General features: G+C 47.6%; 1 protein-coding gene across 5 annotated transcripts in view; it reads left to right on the top strand.

Moving 5' to 3' along the window:
- The window catches only part of dnmt3ab (DNA (cytosine-5-)-methyltransferase 3 alpha b), a 44,778-nt gene continuing 24,934 nt past the window's right edge, over positions 1-19,844 (top strand). The window contains exons 1-6 of one of the 5 annotated variants that reach the window (XM_030355903.1): positions 1-144; positions 1,469-1,675; positions 6,290-6,403; positions 9,299-9,692; positions 15,803-15,849; positions 17,233-17,379. In XM_030355903.1, coding sequence (XP_030211763.1) covers positions 1,601-1,675; positions 6,290-6,403; positions 9,299-9,692; positions 15,803-15,849; positions 17,233-17,379 — 777 coding nt within the window. In that variant the 5' untranslated portion in view covers positions 1-144; positions 1,469-1,600. Of the gene's footprint in view, positions 145-1,468; positions 1,676-6,289; positions 6,404-9,298; positions 9,693-15,802; positions 15,850-17,232; positions 17,380-19,050; positions 19,176-19,844 lie in introns of those variants that run through there. The other 4 variants (XM_030355898.1, XM_030355901.1, XM_030355900.1 and 1 more) reach the window with 4 other exon arrangements.

Genomic DNA, 19,844 nt, shown 5'->3' with positions numbered 1-19,844 from the left:
GCCCGCAGGCCCAGGCTGCAGTGAGCGGAGCGTCTGGAGGAGCGCTGGCCGGCTGGGGAGGCGGAGGACGGGGAGAGAAGAGGAAGGAGGCTCCGGGAGTGCAGAGACACATAAAGGGTCTGGCCTGGGACTTGGCAAAAACGGGTAACGAGCACCGTGATTCACACTTCATTTGAATCCGCAAGCCTCAATCTTTTTGGGTTCGTCCAGGGGAGGGCTGATCTCGTTCGGCACGATACGCACCAGCCCTGAGAGCGGAAGGCGTTTCGGTGCGAGGGGGAATAGCGATCAGGTTATGTTGTCGCTTTATTCGGTTATTAGACATCGCGATGTGCGCTTGAACCGGATTCACACCACAGAGAGCGGATCGGTGAAACAGAATAGACGCCTCATGAGAATAACGGGTTTTTATCCCTGTGCGTCCGTGGCCTGTAACAGAGGTACATCCCCGAGGGTCATCAGCACACTTCCTCTGCACACACAGAAAACAAAAAAAACAACGAAAACTTTACCATTTAACATGTTGGCTATTGAATAATTAATACCAGCTACTTCTATTTGCCTGAATGCATTGTAAACACCTGGATCATTCAGGCCAGATGCGCATGGAAATGGAACCGTGTGTGGCCTTAAAATGTGTATTATTATTATTATTATTATAAAGAATATAGCTGCTAGATGATATAGGTGTTTTATTAACGGTTCCATCCATGAGGCAGGCATCAAACAAACGAGTCCGAACGATGGACCTCGGCTTCCTATGTTCAGGACATTCTAGCCCTCCGCTCCTGAGTGTGTTTTAACCAGAATGCCCGTTCTGACGGAGCGTAAGGAGCATATTGTCCAGTCTTCTGACGGGGGTGTGCAGCAGGCCTTATTTAAAGGTTCAGTTAGTTGCAATTTAATAATCACAGGCTATTTCTCCTATATGGTTGCACAATGCATTATTTAATTAATGTACAATTGTAATATATAGGCCTCACGTCAAATGAGCTCTTACCTCTTAAATACATCTACAGAGTCAAATGGCCTGGCCCCACAGGCGGCGAAAAGCCATATAGGGCTCTATAGGTGTCACGCCATGCAATGTGCTCAATCAATGTATCACAAAATTTAAACATCAATATAATCAACAGTAGGCCGAGGCCTCTGCCGCCTGATCCACGTGCCTGTTGCACCCGACCCTATTGCTAGTCTACATATGAGAAACGAAGATAAATGTGTATGTCTCTAAACTAACATGCGTGTATAATATATCAGGCACATCTTGTCGAAAAGCATTTAAAGAGTAGACAAAAACATTGAGTTTTTTTAGGTCGTTTTTCACCACTTTAGACAATTCATAAACTGTCTATCACTCATGGACCAGGCTCGACCTATTACATGTAATGTTTTGCCCTCCATATTTCTTCTGTTGCACTAAAACCCTTAAAATGCCTTTTGGCTTTTGTCTCCAATTGTTATCCAGGTAGACGTGTGGACAGAAAGAGGGATCATCTATCGTTTTTATTTTAGCGACTCTAACATTTTCACCGTACCCATTGACTTTGACCATAAGAGTGAGCGACAAGAACCAGAGCATCAGCAACCCACCACCACCATGCCGTCCACCTCCAGCTCGTCTGCCCTGCTCAAAGGCCCCGGCAGCTGTGGTGGTCCCCAGGGGAGCCGACCGGTAAGACATTAACCAGGAACGCACTTCAGGAGTCTGATGTTTCATGACCTGTTGAGATCAAGAGGCTAGCCCCGCCCCTTTTGTGTGTGTGTGTGTGTGTGTGTGTGTGTGTGGGGGGGGGGGGGGGGTGGCGACTCACACTTGAGGGTCACGGAGTTAAATTTCAACCTTATTTTAATTGTTCTAATGACTTGGAGAGGAAATGATTCAGTGGTGTCTATGTGTGTGTGCGTGCATGCCTGTGTTTGTGAAAGAGTGAAACAAGTGTGTGTGTGTGTGTGTGTGTGTGTGTGTCAATCGAAAGTGTGTAGTATGGGAGTGTGTGTTTTTGTGGAGGAGGGGATTGACATATATAAGGGCTTTCTCTGTATGTATCTCAAAACACAATTTTGTAAGGTATCAAATGCTGGAGACACACCATAATGAAAAATTGTTTAAATCAAAAGCACACCCTGTAACAACATTATGAACCAGCTGTAATAATACTGTAATACATTCAGTGCCATCACCTCCATATTGTGTGCTTTAGGGCGCACTCACACTAGGCAAGTTTGCCTGTTCCGTGCTGCAGGAAGATTCAGCACGATTCCCCCCCTCCCCCCTCCCCCCGCTAGGCCCGTGGTCACACTGCTCCCAAAGGCCGTGGCCTGGGCACGATTGCTCCTTCATACATACGTCATCACGTTGTAATACGATAAATACGTCATCACCAAGCGTGGTGTCCAGCTGCGACTGAATGCTGTCGTCGGCCCAAATTTCAAGTAAACACTCGACTTCACTATCGCACCAACGTAAACCCACTCGTGAACCGCTTGCCGCCATTGTTTAAAATGATTGTTGTGGGGAAGAAGGGCATGGACCTATAAAGAAAGAAGGGTCGCGCAAGGACTGCGTCATCCAGCTTACGTATCCGCAAGTGTGCGCGTGTCATCTCATTAGCATCTGTACTTTGGCCACGGCACACCTCTCCCAAGTGTGCCGTGGCCAAGGGGCTGTTCCGTGCTGGAATACGGATGGCGTGGTCACACTATCAATCAATCAATCAATCAATCAATCAATCAAACTAGCCAAACGTTCTAGACTTTAGTATGCAAATGAGCTCGGGCACGGGGCCGCGGCCCTCTGTGAATGGCCCCTTAGCCTCTAGAAAAGAAAATCTTGATGATGTTACTGGTGGGTGTTGATGTTGTGCTGGTGGTGTTGAAGAGGTTGTGGTGGTGGAGTGGTGATGGAGGCGGCTGTATTGGTGATGGAGGAGGTTGGCGACAGTAGAGGTGGAGGTGGTGGAGGAGGGGGTAGGGACAGTGGAGGGGGTGGAGGTGGTGGAGGAGGGGGTAGGGACAGTAGAGGTGGTGGAGGAGGGGGTAGGGACAGTGGAGGGGGTGGAGGAGGGGGTAGGGACAGTGGAGGGGGTAGGGACAGTGGAGGGGGTGGAGGAGGGGGTAGGGACAGTGGAGGGGGTGGAGGTGGTGGAGGAGGGGGTAGGGACAGTGGAGGGGGTGGAGGTGGTGGAGGAGGGGGTAGGGACAGTGGAGGGGGTGGAGGTGGTGGAGGAGGGGGTAGGGACAGTGGAGGGGGTGGAGGAGGGGGTAGGGACAGTGGAGGGGGTGGAGGGGGTAGGGACAGTAGAGGTGGTGGAGGAGGGGGTAGGGACAGTGGAGGGGGTGGAGGGGGTAGGGACAGTAGAGGTGGTGGTGGAGGGGGTAGGGACAGTGGAGGGGGTGGAGGAGGGGGTAGGGACAGTGGAGGGGGTGGAGGTGGTGGAGGAGGGGGTAGGGACAGTGGAGGGGGTGGAGGTGGTGGAGGAGGGGGTAGGGACAGTGGAGGGGGTGGAGGTGGTGGAGGAGGGGGTAGGGACAGGGGAGGGGGTGGAGGTGGCGGAGGAGGGGGTAGGGACAGTGGAGGGGGTGGAGGTGGTGGAGGAGGGGGTAGGGACAGGGGAGGGGGTGGAGGTGGTGGAGGAGGGGGTAGGGACAGGGGAGGGGGTGGTGGAGGTGACGTAGGCGTTGGCTGGGTATAGCTGGTGCCGACAGGGCTCTGGTTTGGTTGTACTGGGAGTATGTCGGGGGGGGGGGGGGGGGGGGATGTCCTCTTCCTCTCCTCTTCCATTACACTGCCCCCCCCCCCTCATCCCTGTTGCCTGGCAACAGCCATCGCCTTAAATACCGGCCAGGCAGGCGGATGTGGTGGCAGATATCGACGCGGCTGCTGGGTTCACACCGGGCAACAACCAAACACATCTCAGCTTCACATTGGTTCTGTCTGTGAACAACTGTGTGTGTGTGTGTCTGTGTGTGTGTGTGTGTGTGTGTGTGTGTGTGTGTGTGTGTGTGTGTGTGTGTGTGTGTGTGTGTGTGTGTGTGTGTGGCTGTGTGTGTGTGTGTGGCTGTGTAGTGTGTGAGTGTGTGTGTGTGTGTGTGTGTGTGTGTATGCTTTTATGATATTGCTTGCAGGCAAGTGTGTGTGTATACATTGTGTGATTGTATTTGTGTGCATGTGATTCTGTGTGTTTGCCGTTGATAGTCTGCGTGTATACGTTTGAATTTGTGCGTGCACGTGTGTTGTGGAACTATATTTGTGTGTTTGTGCTTGCATCCAAATATGTGTGAATGCGTGTGTGTGCTTGTGTGTGTTATTTGTCTGTGTGTGTGTATGTGTGTGTGTGTGTGTGTGTGTGTGTGTGTATGTTTGAGCAAGTGTGTGTGTTTGAGTGTGCCTGAGTGTTTGTTTGTGAGGGCTTGTCCGTGTGTGTGTGTGTGTGTGTGTGTGTGTGTGTGTGTTTGAGCAAGTGTGTGTGTTTGAGTGTGCCTGAGTGTTTGTTTGTGAGGGCTTGTCCGTGTGTGTGTGTGTGTGTGTGTGTGTGTATGTGTGTGTATGTGTGTGTGTGTGTGTGTGTGTGTGTGTGTGTGTGTGTGTGTGTGTGTGTGTGTGTGTTTGTGTGTGTGATTAAAAGGGAGTTGTGTTTCCGCTGGGAGTGCCCGGGCGGGGCTGGGATCAGGATGATGAACTGACAGTCTGGTTGAGTCGCAGCGTGCAGAGAGATAGAAGAACAGCCTGTGTTGCTCTGAGCCTCTTCCTCTCCTCCCCCTCCTCTTCCTCCTCTACATGCGATACAGGGTGCTCGCCAAACATGTCATTATTTATGCTAATTTTCCCCGTTCTGATAAAGATAAATTCAATAAAGGCCCGCCATGCGGAGAAGAGCCCTGGGTTAGACAGCCCCGGTGTGGCAGCGGGCGCAGAGAGCTGGGGCAGCGCTGTGGATATCTTTAGGGAGGTGCTCCACATCTCTGCGCACGTGGTCCAGACTCCTCCACACGACCTTCAGAGGAATGATGGGGGGGGGGACAAGAGAACGAAAATACATACGAGTGCACAAGGCTCCTCCTCACCCCACATGAGTTGGCTTTTCACGCTGTCGAATGAATAGGTGGCATGCCGTTGTGTAATTGCATTGACCTTAAAATGCCGTCGATTTGTCCTTACTGTTTAAAGAAAAACAGTAAGGATCCCTTTCAAAGTAATAGCCCCTGGGATATACAATTGACAGGCCATTGAAATCCTGATTTCATGGATCTCCTCTGCCCCTTCCCAATTTGTGCATAGAGTTGTTCACTTGTTCCTTTTCAAGTTTTTTCAAAGTTTGCTAAAGTGCTCAGGATAGGAATTTATTTAAAAAAAATGTATCTCTTAAAGGAAAACACAGAATATATAAACTCACAGAATGTATTTTTCAGCCAAGCGTGTGTTTCCATTCAGAAAGTTTTTCATGCATATTTTGTGTCAGCCATTTGTTATAGAATTTTAAGCACATCTATTATTATGATTGTACACTTCTTACTACAGAGCTTGCACATTGACAATCACATATTTAAGGAAAGTTCAGTTTGCATTTGTAGATGAATTTCCCTAATTCCCAGTCCCTGTCTTCTGGTACCAGAAAAAACCTTAGCTCCTCGTTGCAAATCAAATCTCCTATCACACAAACAAAGAACTCAAACCTGTGAATGGCTGATATCAGATAGATAACCTGTTGCCCCTACACTCCCATCCCTCACCCAAACTCCCAGACTGAAGCAGTGGGCAGCCGCAAAAGAGAAAGAAACTAGAAAAGGGATTTCACAGAATGGAATACCTGAATAAGTATCTCATGTATTTGTTTACAGAAAAGGTTAGTGCATACAGATGAATTAGGATTACATTTGTTTTTATATGTGAAACATTAACTTCAAATTGCTCTAATTGGAATGAAATTGACCGCACGAGGACTCATTAATTGGCTATTTGCAGATAAGAGTGTGAGGTGAAGAGGGTGGTGTTTAAGAGCAAGTGGCTTAAAATACTTAAGATTGTTATCCCTGCAGTTATCGTGTGGAAATGATGAACGCCGCTGTTGCCTATAGGTGTTAGGGTAATCCAGTTAAAGCAAGCAAGAATTCAGCAATCTAGGCAATATAATTAATTTACTATGAAGGGATACATATTCTTGTGACATAAACACAACCCAATCACCACCTAAAAAAAAGGAGCCTTCCCTTGCCTTCACCCCCATCCTCCTCCCTCTTTACTCTTGGTATATGTGTAACATGGGCGCCTGCGGCTTGTGTTTGACAGATTGAGAACACAGCCCAGGACCGGGACCCAGTAGTGGCAGAGAAGCCCGACAAAGGCACCGCCTCTTCTTGTAAAGTTGGGAGCAAACCCGGGAGGAAACGCAAGAATTTCTCAGTGAGTACAAATGTTGAAAACCTCCTCCACCACTACCTCTACACGTCTGACTGTTTCTAAGTGTATATATAGACAGCTATATATATGTATTTTCCATGCATTATTCCATGCATAGTCATTAGTAGTAAAGTAAGGAATGCCATTAGCGCAAATAACATCTTAGAAAAGTTGCGTTACCGCATCTACATTTTCCGTGTTAACACGTAGAGTTCGGTCATGTTAACAGGTCATAAATTGACACGTTAACGCAACAAACACAGACATGTTAACATTTCTCAATTTGGCGCGTTCACATGCAAATGATCTGTCACAGCTTTTTCCGTTCTTCTATAACAGGGGTGTTAGAAGCATTTCAACATAAAGCTAGTGATGGATCTTTCCTTTCCAAAGCTGCTTGTGTTGTTTCCATATCGTCCAATTTTGTCCAAAACAACATATGCCGAAAACATTCCCTAAACGTTAAATAAGACAGAAAGTACTGCAGCGCCATTAACAAGTTTCTCTAAATTTCACCGTCCCCCGCTGACAGTTTGAATGAACTGCTTCTAAACCACAGCTGTGGTTTGCTTTTCATTCACATCATTTTCTTATCGGTATACCAAGGTGCTTGAAATGAGTGAGTAGCATGCGTGTAGCTGCCCACGTCAGCAACTCACACAGAACCTGAAACGGGTCATTTTGGGTTGTGGTCCAAATATTAGATGTTAACATGCAAAAAATGGGTCCGGTTAGCAGGACATTTCTAAGACGTTGTTTGCGCTAACCACATCCATAATAATATATAACGTGCTGTAGTGCAAATCCCCCATCAATTGACACTGTATGGGGGACATATTGTCGTCATCATGTCGAAAACACTACATGACGTTCCATGACCATATGAGACATTACATCACACTAGACATGAGGCAGACATTAGAGTACCATGTGTTACCTTCCGTTGGAGGACGTGACCGCGCATTGTGTTGCATTACATTACATTGCATCATGCACAAGCCAGAGTTGCCGCAGGGCCGAGTGGCAAGATGAATGCAGGATAAACGTGCAGGGTGGCAGTGGGTGACTGAGTAGCTCACTGGATTAGTCTCAGCACACAGCCTGTCTGTTTCTCCTGATTGACTAGCTATGAACTCTGACCCTTGGCAGAAGCTGCATGTAGTTCACTATGTCACTAAGGCTGTTGCATAATAAGCCACTGTGTGTGTATGTGTGTGTGTGTGTGTGTGTGTGTGTATGTGTGTGTGTGTTTGTGTGTGTGTGTGTGTGTGTGTGTGTGTGTGTGTGTGTGTGTGTGTGTGTGTGTGTGTGTGTGTGTGTGTGTGTGTGTGTGTGTGTGTGTGTGTGGGTGTGTGTGTGTGGGTTTGTGCATGTGTTTGTTTGCAGTTCCCATCCGACAAATTAAGACAGAATATTGAAAACCACTCAGCTCAGATTTTTTTTTTTTCCGCTCCTTCTTATCAAACAAATTACCCTGGGTATAACTCAGTGTAGTAATAGGACTGTTGAAGAGTTGATGTGTTCTCAGGTAGTATTGCTAGAGGGTAGTCCCATAAGTTTAGTGGGGAAAGCCACAGTGTCTTAACTGCTTCGACCTAAGGTCAAAGCCCAGGAATGCTCTGCTGGGTAGAAAGACAAAACTGTCTACTTGCAGCTGTGTCATTTAGTGTTATGGCATCCACTAATGGGCCACAATAAAGTTGTATTTTTGACGATTAACAATTTGACAACTGTCCACATTTCGGTCATTTGCTGCATGTGCAATTATATCAAAAGCAAGCAGTGTGGCTTACAGTTTAAGGACCAGGGATCTGGTTTCACATTAGGAGAACATCAGAAGACATCTTTCTAGTAAGCCGACAGCCACATACATAATGACGGGCGTTTGAATGCTATTCCACACACCTTTCCGTCGGTTGACAATAGGATGTTATCAAAAGATGTGACCCCATTTTCATCTGCCAATGACCTAGTAATGGGATTATCTGAGAAATGTATTTTCTGTTCTGTTGGTGGATATATTTAGATCTGGCCTGAGACTCAGTCAGCACAACCCAATCCCTTCCTCCCGCACTTGGCGAAATACTCCCTTTTATTATTTCAGTTGAATATTTTTCGAAGTCATCTAGAGCAAAGAAAAAAAAACGAGTTTATTTATTATTATACAGTATATATTTATTTTTACACCTTTGGATAGGACCAGAGCAAATATTGTTCCTAACTCAGCAGACTGGAGGTAAGAAAAATTATATAAAAGAAGCCAGGTTTTGTTGGAGTGCCAGCAACATTCCTTCCATATTTCCGTGCTGCTGTAATAAAGTGTAGAGGAAGTGGTGGACTTGCTGAACTCCACACACATAATCCCCCCCCCCCCCCCCCCCCCCCCTGCACAGGCCTCTTCAAAGTGAACCGGAGTAAGGCAGCAGAATTATTGGCGCTGGGCGGTTTTTTGAAGTTTACAACTTGCTAGAAGTCCAAGGCCGGTGCCTGAGATTCATTCAGTAAAAGAGCTGCACGTTGTGATTCTGCCCAGATACCAACAGACCAGCGCATGCGCATGCATAAGGTCTGATGCGATGCAGATGTTGTTTCCTCTACACGCACCACAAAACGTTTTTGTACTTGATAAGTAGTCGTGTGATCTTGGGGCCAGTTGAGAGGAAGTGGCCATGATAGGCACCTTTTCCCACTCCATTCCACACACCGACCCCGCTCTGTAATGGATGCCGAATCCTGTGGTCTTGTACATGGTTCATGTCCGCTGCCCATGGTTTAGAACGTACCGGCGGCGCGCGGCGACCCACTGCCACAGCCATAACCCTATGTCCCGGGACCCCCCCGAGCCGGAGAGGAATGCCCCGTCTGACGTAGGACTTAACATCCATCCTCTTCCCGCAGCTCCAGAGTTGTGAATCCCTCCGGGAGGGGGCGGCGCCCGGGGAGAGGGGTGGCGCCGGGGGCCCGGAGAAGCAGCCCGTGATGGCTCAGATCCACAACGGGGATGCGGGCCGGCATCGACATGTCACGCCCAGCAGCCCGGCCTGCGTCCCCAAACAGGAGGAGGAGGAGGAGGAGGAGGAGGAGGAGGAGGAGGAGGAAGACCAGGATGAGGAGGATGATGAGGAGGAGAGTGACACTGAGAACAGTATCCGGAGAGAGGAGTCAGCCGGGCGCCCGGGCCGGGGTCCGAAACCCCGGGCCGGGGGGGCGGCCTCTGAGAAGGAGAAGGAGGACGGTCTGTCCACGCCACACAAGAAAAGCGGGAGGCGGAAACTGGCCCGCCCCACCAAATGTAAGTTTGCCTTTAGCAGTTGGATTATATTTCCTCTTCGATTGTTGCTTCATTCAATATAACAGCTGTGGTTGAAGGAAAATAAGGGGATGGAGGGGCAATAAGGGTCTCTCTCTCTCTCTCTCTCTGTCTCTCTGTCTCTGTCTCTCTCTCCGCCCTCTTTCTGTCTCTCTCCTCCCTCTCCCTCCCTCTCCTCCCTCTCTCCTCCCTCTCTGTCTCTGTCTCTGTCTCTCTCTCTTCCTCTTCCTCTCTCTCTCTCTCTCTCTCTCTCTCTCTCTCTCTCTCTCTCTCTCTCTCTCTCTCTCTCTCTCTCTCTCTCTCTCTCTCTCCCTCTCTCTCTCCCTCTCTCTGGATGGTCCACACGTTATTGGCCGCTCTCCTGGCCGTAGGGGGATGGAGTCTGTCGTCTCCCAGCAACAGACTGCTTCTCTGGGTGCAGGCAGGTCTCTGTGGAGGCCTGGGGGGGGGGGGGGGGGCTTCGGGGGGAGAGGGGAGTGGGGGTGGGGGTGAAAGGGAGAGGAGAGGGGGATATGCCAGGTGGATGGCTTTCTGCCCAGAGCTCTGACACACACACACACACACACACACACACTCACACACACACACACACACACACACACACACACACACACACACACACACACACACACACACACACACACACACACACACACACACACACACTGTTGCTCTGCACTGTGTATTAACCCGGTCTATTGTTTATATATACATGCGCAAACACATTGGTAAGCTCACACACATGCACTCAAACACAGAGGATAGCTTACTGAATAACACGCACAAGCACAGACTTACGCACGCTCACACACATGCACTCAAACCGGCGCTCTAACACACGTGCGCACGCACACACAGAAACAGACACACCCACACACAGAAACAGACACACACAACCACACTCATGCATGCAAGCAAATTAACACACACATGCAAAGATTTACCAAAGCATGCACTTAAACAGACCCATACAAACACTCACATGCACACATGCACATATACATACATTCACATGCACACATACATATGCATAAATTCACACACCCACACACACACACACCCATACACACGCACTCACATGCACGCATGCACACACATACATACACGCACACCAGAGATGGAAATTAACTTTTTTGCCCACCAGCCACTGGGGCAGGTAGATTTAAAAATCTACCAGCCGCTCATCTTTTTTACCAGCCACTTTTTATACGCTATATATCTTTTTTAATATATTCGTACATTTTAAACAATATAATAGTAACAATAGATAAGAAAAGTTTTTTTCATACACATCATTTGGTGTTACGATGACAAGTTTGGGGATAATTCATCTATGCAAAGTATTTTCATTAAAAAACTAATTGACATATTCATAATAAAACAACATGCATGGCTACACCATCACCATCACACCATCACCATCACATACAAATGTGTCCACATAGACATGGTAACTAACGTATGATAGTAAGCATTATATGCCCTTAACACTAATATTCAGAAAAAAATACTGCCTCAAAAGGCATATACTTGAACTTTATACTCTGAACTTCTAAACGTTGCAAACGTGCAAAAACATAATTATATATTTATGCGGCATTCAGTCCAATGCTGAAAATATATCTGTGGCATTCAGTAGGCCAACGCTGTGGTAAAGTGTGTAAAGTATGACCAAGTGTTTCTTTCTGTTCAATAGATAGAACTTTATCAATCCCCTGTAGGAGAAATTCGTTAATGTTTGTCCCTATAAAACAAGAATGGTAAAATAATAAATACAAAACACGACGGTAACTGAGTAAGTCAAACCGTCCAATCTGAAGGCTCTACTTAACCACTCCCCCTACTCACTTCCACCAATGCAAAGCGAACAGAACTGAGTAGAGGAGAGCCTAGCCTAACTAGTTTGTGAACGACCAAGAGAAACGCAACGCAAATTCAATGTGAACATATATGAGGCTTTAATAAAATCCTGGACGATTTTGAAATTCCGCTACACATTTTTTAAAAGTGTGTCAAAAAGAGGGCATGTCCGGGCAAAAGAGGACGTCTGGTTACCCTACGTACGGGAAACCCATTTGATTCCTACCTGTAACACTGTTAAATAGCGGCCCAAATTGGTGTGCGCTATCCTGGTCATTTCTCTGCGTGAGAAATGCGAAGTGTGCCGTGTGAGCGTGTGCATGGGTTGAATTGCGTGTGTCTCACGCCGAATGCATGAGACATGAGAGCCCTGTTACCGATATTATCCCGGATATTGACAGTCGCAGTTCAGCAAAAGAGGCGTAGAAGAAGAAGGGGGCCGGATCTTGACAGTAATGGTTGTGGAACTGTGCAGCGCCGTATAACGAATGTATTAAATATGCAAATTTGATCGGACCTGACTGGAAAGTATTACCCGACACAGTGGCGGGTGAAGGGACACAATTCACCCGCCACCATACAAATCCACCCGCAAATGGCGTGTGGCGGGTGTTAATTTCCATCCCTGACGCACACACACACACACAGATTAACACACACAAGCATTGGTTTACACAGACAAACATGCACTCATACACACCGTCACAGGCCAGTGCACTCAGACATCCTAGCCACATCAACACATCGCACAGACATGCACAGGATGCACCAGATCTATGTAAATGAGTCGATGGAACCCAGACCAAACTCACTTTAAACTTGAAACACTAGTTCCACACAAAGCTTCCAGAGCGCATTCCACCTTTAACTGTTCTACCCTGCATGCTGGGCAGCATCACGTCTCCCCTCCTATTGGTGTAGAGCAGAGGGGGAGGGTGGGAGGAAGAGCGGGAGAAAGGGAGAGATGTGCAGAGAGAAAGAAGTTGAGAGAATGAGGGAAGGAGAAAGAGAGAGTTGGCGAGAGAGGCGGAGGGAGAGAGAGTGAGAGGTAGAGAGAGAGAGAGAGAGAGAGAGAGAGAGAGAGAGAGAGAGAGAGAGAGAGAGAGAGAGAGAGAGAGAGAGAGAGAGAGAGAGACAGAGACAGAGAGTGAGAGGTAGAGAGAGAGAGAGAGAGAGAGAGAGAGAGAGAGAGAGAGAGAGAGAGAGAGAGAGAGAATTGGAGAGGGTGGGAAGGGGTGACAGAGCGGAAGGGGGGAGAGAGAAAGAGGGATAAAGTGAGGAAAAGGGAGAGAGAGAGAGAGAGAGAGAGAGAGAGAGAGAGAGAGAGAGAGAGAGAGAGAGAGAGAGAGAGAGACAGAGAGACAGAGACAGAGAGAGGGTTGGGGTAGTTGGGGTGGTTGGTGTTTACGGTGAAGTCTTCAGCGTAGTCGATCAGCGAGTGTCTAAGCAGGCGTTGTGTCTCTCTGTCTCCGGGAGATGAGTGGAGCTAAAGCAGGGATAGAAATGAAAGCCAGCACCACGAGATGTGGATATCAGTCAGGCTGGCGGGGTTTAGTGTGTGGGGCTCTGCGGGCGGCGTCAGCCAGCGCCTGCGACGCTGCAAACCCAGTGAACCGGGCTCAGCACGGCGTACCTAGAGGAGCCCCGCACACACACACAAACACACGCACACACACACACACACACACACTCACACACACACACACACACACACACACACACACACACACACACACACACACACACACACACACACACACACTCACATGCACACATGCACGTACAAACACTCACATGCACACATGCACATATACATACATTCACATGCACACATACATATGCATAAATTCACACACACACACACACACACACACACACACACACACACACACACACACACATTACACATATATACATGCATGCACATTCTCCCTCTCTCAAACACACACACACACACACACACCTCCTCACCCCTTCATTATGTAGTCAAGACGGTGGGGGGGGGGGGGGGGGGGGGGGGGGGGGTGACAAGAGAAAGAGGAGAGAGAAGGTGGGGGGAGTAACACATGGAACAAACTTGGAGTTGGCGGTTGAGGAGGCAGCGAGAGAGAGCGGCCATTGTTGAGCGGTGTCTGTAGGGCGCCTCAGTGACAGGCCCAGCCTTGGCGCAGCCAGGGAAGCCAGGGCTCTATCAGAGGTGGCTGCACCCTGCCTCTCAGCACTGAAGGGGGGATGATAGAGGCTGGTGACAGCCTGACCCCTCAGATGAACCCCGTGTGTTCCCGCGGTCGTACTGTGAGGCACTGGCCTCTGACACGGCCGCCCGCTGCCGGGCTACTCTAACGGCGCTATGCTAACCATGCTATGCTAACGATGTCGCATTGCCCGCTTCAGACGACACTGGTTTTATTTAAGGCTTATTTAAAGGCAGGGTTGAATGGTAAATCGAATGCTCTTACAGATGTGTTGCGTTATGAGTGCACTGTGGAAAAGGTTTGTTTTAATTAGTTTGTTCTGGTTTTCTAGTTTTGCTAAAACCGGTTAAAGCAAAATCTGCAGTGCATTGCAGTTTCAAACTGAAAGCCCAGACAAACCTTGATTTGAACATAATCGTACGAATTTACGAATGAGATGTTTTGGTCTTTGTAGCCCTTACTCTAGATAATTCATATTAATTGGGTCTGGGGTTTGCGAAGTGTAAAGAACAATGAACAAAACAAACAGACGGGCAGTTGTGGAACTCTAGACCTGTAATAGAGATGCGTTGCGGTGCAATACCGTCTTTGTGGTAATCCCCCAACCTCTATGGGACGTCGGATCATGACTCCACCATGAATTCCACTGTTTCAGTTGGCTCGCCCCAATGCTCCCTGGCTCACCCCGTTCTGCTCTGTTGGACAGAGGAAAAACGCTGTTTATCAATGAATAACATGGCTTTGTTGTTGTGGACCCAATGCTCTTAAATCAAACATCAGGGCCCTGTTAATAGGAAATCCTACATTTACAGTTTTTACTGAGGATAGCCTAGCATACAATCTTAGCCCGAACATTAGGGGGGTATGGCATGTATATGTTGAAGCATATGGTCAGCTATGTGAGACTTCATAGTCAAGTGCACTAGGTTAGTCCAGCCACTTATTTACTTTAAGATATTTAATTCATTTATTTATAATTGTTTTTAAATTTCCCTAATATAGCCGAAGCAGCAACTCCCAATCTTGGCAACTACATAGCATGACATTTCACAAGAGGCTTTGCAGCCTTGACTCATTAGCCTCTGTGGCTTGGCCAAATGGAATACCTAAATCCTACATTAGCGCAAAAAAAATGCTATTTAAATTACGAAGAGGGCTTGATCTTCCAGCCGTGAGGGCTATACGTAGCCCACACAAGTGAAGCAGTATGTGTTTACCGTCGCTGCTTTCTGTCAAGGTCGTAGGTGGAGCTACTCTAATAGCTGTCTGCTGTGGGGCCTTTTACTCTGTAGAGAGGGGGATATAAGGTCACAAGTGTGACGTTTGCCAAAGTAAACCTGGCAGTTCTGACCACTCACATGCGAACCAAAGCGTCTGGGTTGCGTCAAACGGCCTCGTTCGTGAGCTAAATGAACCCCCAACGGGGAGGGTAAATCGACTTCAATCTGAGTTTGAATTGGAGAATCAAGTTGTACCCGATGTCTGACTCTCCAAACTCTGTTGTCATCCACTGACATCGCCATCAACAGCCACAGCGATCTCCTGTAAGCTACTGGGCAACTGAAGCTTTGTCGAGGCGAATGATTGAGAGTTTAGAAACTCGAAGGAAAGGTGTCGCTGCAACGTAGAAAAAGAATCAGCATATGTCAACTGACGGGCCAGTGGATGGAATCCCTTCAGGTATTGCTCTCCAACGAATGGGGGAAGTTAGTTTGAGAGCTCTTTGTTCCACCTTCTAACCAGCCTCTTAACATAATCTCCCTCACTAATCCTTAACAATGTATCAAAGAAAAAACAAACCCAATAAACTATATCATGTTATCAAATGACCATGAACCCATGAGCCGCTGTCCCCTCTGTGTGTTGGGGGTTCTGACCCTTGCTGGGAACCTCTTAGTGTTTGGTTACTCTTTAACACTGATGCAGGCGTGATGAATGTGAAGACGTCTACACTGTGACCTGCCGCTTGTTTTTGTGCCGGTCAAACCCATAAATGATTCACACCAGCCATTGTTGTTGTTGCCTTCTCTTCTCTAGATGTGGAGCACAAGGAGGAGAACGGAGGTGACCGACCGAGGGCCGAGGTAAGACTTCTGCTCTATTGTGGATCGCTGGTGTGCAAGAGCTTAGCTCCAGTTCAGGTGCATGAGCCCCAAAGGGGAGCTAGGAGTTGAGTATCTCTGTCCTATTTTTTACAGCCATCTTCCCAGTCTTTATAATCCGCACCTATAACCTTAGATGGTTATGAGAGTGAGGGTCAGCAATAAGTCAAACCAATTCCAAAATGGAGTCCCAACAGGGAAATTTAGTCTTGAAAAATAATGTATAATCTCTGGGCTCGAAGAATGGTACAAATAAGCATCGTCTTTTTGTCCCAATGCACCTCGGTGTTGATAATATGTCAGTGGCTGAGTCCCAGATCCCGAGTTAGTTTAATAAGCCTAATGAGACATCTGTTTAGGCACAGGAAGCTGCCAGCTCACCAGTCGCTGAGACACAGCCAATGCTTGGTCCTCAGCATTAACGAGTCCCTAGCACATAATGAACACGACATGAGAAATGTGCATATGCTGACCAAGTATGAAAAAACATTCACTATTCATGATCAGCCTGAAACGTGGAATAATGCCCCCTGTGAGGTATATAAAGAGCGGGGCAGGAGAGATGTTAATACTTTGACTGCCAAAATCTGACGATATGCTATCTAGCACAATATCACACATATCACACACAACACAATATCAATATAACAGAAATTGAAGGGGTCTTTTTTTGCCAAATAAATATTTTTCTGGACTGTCGATTGAGCATGTACTACTGCTATGCTTTCGCGCTCTTCTTGATATTGACCACTTTTGTGATGATGGTTTACCCGGCAAAGTGTTGCAATCCAACTAGTACCTTTGTGTGTGCAGTTCACTTCCTCCTGGTTATTCTCCAGAGTTCTGCCCAAACAGGAGCCACTCCGGGTCACATTCTACTACGTTCTCCTTTCCACGGGTCTGCCTTTTGCAACAGACAGGAACACAAACATGTACAGTTCTGTGTGTGGTATTGCACGACAGAATTGGGGAACGGAAAGAATGACATGGTACCTGTGGCGTAGAGAGTTGAACTATCAAATACACCTGGTAGTCCCTCAGAGTGTTGACGGCCGCTTTGTGTTAGTTTGGCCGTCGGTAGGGGGCTGTGAATCGGTAGCATTAGCCATAGATGAACATGTCAGTCATATATCGCTAAACCCCTCCACCCTCACCACCACAACCACCCCAAACTCCACCTCAGTCCTCCACCCCCAACCTGACCTACCGCAGTCAGTCTGCACGCTCTCCGCTGGACAACGTAGGGAGGTGACACTGTTCGCTTCTCAAACGCTAAGATAAAACCAACTCCTTTCTATTATTCACAACCTTATTGATTGGGTTATTTATTTATTTATTACTATTCCATTCCATCCCTCGTAACAGGGAGGTGGAGGGAGGCAGCGTGGGGGTGTGTGTTGGGAGGTCGGCCTGCGTCAGAGGCCCCGCCCCCGGGTGACCTTCCAGGCAGGGGACCCCTGTTACATTAGCAGGAGGACCCGCGAGGAGTGGCTGGCCAAGTGGAAGACGGAGGTGAGTGGCTCAGGCCGGTCCATGCCAGCGGCGGCCGGAAGCTGGCTGTCTGGACGCAGGGCTGAGAGTCTGGGACAGAGCCACACTGTGGATGGCTGAGGGTATTTGATGGGAAATTTTGAGACCTGATGAAGGTACCGCCGGTCTGATTTGTTTCTGGTCGGTTTGGGGGGGGGGGTTGCACTGTTACGTTCATGTAGTTATGAAGATGCATGCCATGGGTTGTCCCTGGTTGTCTTTGACTTTACCCTGGCTTCTGTTGGGCCTTGACACAGTAGGAGGCAAAGCAGTGCATGTCTCAAACCTATTGAAATGTTTTTTTTCCATTCATCAGAGCTTTGTATTGGTTGACTTAGCCCATGCGTCCACAGTGAAAATATACATTGATCTCCCCCGAGTGCAGGAACTTGACCGGGCGCCATTAATCCTTGAATGGCGTTTGCCTTAAACGAGCACTCTGAATCTTCATGAATGTATAAATGTTTGTCCAAACGGACGACTTAAGTCCCATCAAGTATCACTCCGGTCCGTAACACTGTGTTGTTGGACTGTTACATAATGAGCTGTCTCTATGGCAACCAAATGGGGTTTGTGTGAGTGTGTATGTCTTAGGGTGGACTACCATTTTTTACCCCAGCCCCCCAGCAGTTAAAGTGTCTGGGGGGAGGAATTATTGGCAAATGACCTCGACACGTTGGGATTTCACCAGTGAAATGCTACTGGGGAGGGGGTGGGGGTTCTGGGTGTTTGTCCTTTATTTCCCGCCCCAAAACAGTCCGGTTGTCCTCTTGAGACTCTTGCTTTCTGGTAGATTGTGTGTGATCATTTAACATTTCTTGCCTTTTATTCTGCTCCTTCTTATTATTAATTTAAAGAGTATATTTTATTCCAGACACAAATAAATGCCGTTGGATTCTAGGGTTTCGTTTCTTCTGGGGTTGAGAACAGCCCAGCGGTGTCTCTTACCTTGTGTTTTGTCTGGTCCAAACCTTTTGTTTGCCGGCAGTGTGGTTGTGGTTGTTATTGTTGTTGGTCTCACAAAGACCTTTGATTCAGCGTACAGCTAAGGCCTGCAGCCGTGGTAACACAGGCTGGCGTAATGCATCTCTGTTCTCTCTCTCTCACTCTCTTTCTTTCTTTCTTTCTTTCTTTCTTTCTTTCTTTCTTTCTTTCTTTCTTTCTTTCTTTCTTTCTTTCTTTCTTTCTTTCTTTCCCCCTCTCTTTCCCCCTCTCTTTCTCCTTCTCTCTATCTCCTCTTTCTCTCTCTCACCCTCTCCATCCCCCCTTCGCTCTCCCCCTCTCTCCGATGTGCAGTGTATTACATTGGACTCTCCCTCTCCCTCTCCCTCCCCCCCATTAGCCCTCCCCCTAGCTCTCCCCCTAGCCCTCCCCAGCTATAGAAATGAACCCTATGGGCTATGGATACCACCATAAAGATGGGGTTTGCACCAAATTTCCAACCCTGGTTTCCAAGACAGCCTCTTGGCCATCTGCCAACATTTTGCAAGTCCCTTCTAGCCAACCAGAATTCCTGTCTGCAGTCACCTGACCCTGAATTCCCAGACAAAGAAATGTTCCTGCTTTTTTTTTCTCCTTTTTTTAAAGCGATCTCACTCTCTCTCTCTCTCTCTCTCTCTCTCTCTCTCTCTCTCTCTCTCTCTCTCTCTCTCTCTCTCTCTCTCTCTCTCTCTCTCTCACTATCTCACTCTCTCTCTCTCTCTCTCTGGAGTGGGGGCTGAAATAACTCAGGACCCGCTGTGGATTTTTTTGGACGTGTCGCACGTCGGCGTGTATGGGTATGTCCACCGGCATGTTTGTTTGTTCTGTAACAGAAGGGACAGTGTGTGTGTGTGTGTGTGTGTGTGTGTGTGTGTGTGTGTGTGTGTGTGTGTGTGTGTGTGTGTGTGTGTGTGTGTGTGTGTGTGTGTGTGTGTGTGTGTGTGTGTGTGTGTGTGTGCGTGTGTGTGATTCTGCCTGGAATATGCTGACTTCAGGTATTTCCATACGAGTCGGAGGATCATCTTCTTAAAGGGAAAGGGTCCGCTTTAAATCAGGGGAGTGAAGGGGGGGGGACACGCATTTGCAGATGTTATGGAGGAGAAATATTTGAAATGTCTTTTAACAAACAGATTGGCAGCCACGAGGGGCATGTGCAGGAATTGTTTCCTGATTTCAAGCAGTTTCTATGTGCCCTCACAAGACATATTTACAGTTTGTTTATGACCTGACCCACAGAAGGTGGTCATTGCTGGTAGTTGTTTGTTGCTATGGCTATAGAATACATTGCAAAATAATTTTAAGTAAGTTTCAAACTAAGTTTTATATTAATGGAATTTAATATAAACTGGATAATTAAAGGTCAAATAAAAAAGATTAACTTAATTAAAAATAATAATTGCAATGCCGGTCTGATTATCTGTAAAAAAGCACATTATACGACAAGGACCAGATGGCCTAGTGGTTTA

Source organism: Gadus morhua, chromosome 5 (assembly GCF_902167405.1).
Source record: "Gadus morhua chromosome 5, gadMor3.0, whole genome shotgun sequence".
NCBI classification, from domain to species: Eukaryota; Metazoa; Chordata; class Actinopteri; order Gadiformes; family Gadidae; genus Gadus; species Gadus morhua.
Note: the sequence above shows the minus strand (reverse complement) of the source record. Positions and strands in the feature narration are given on the sequence as shown.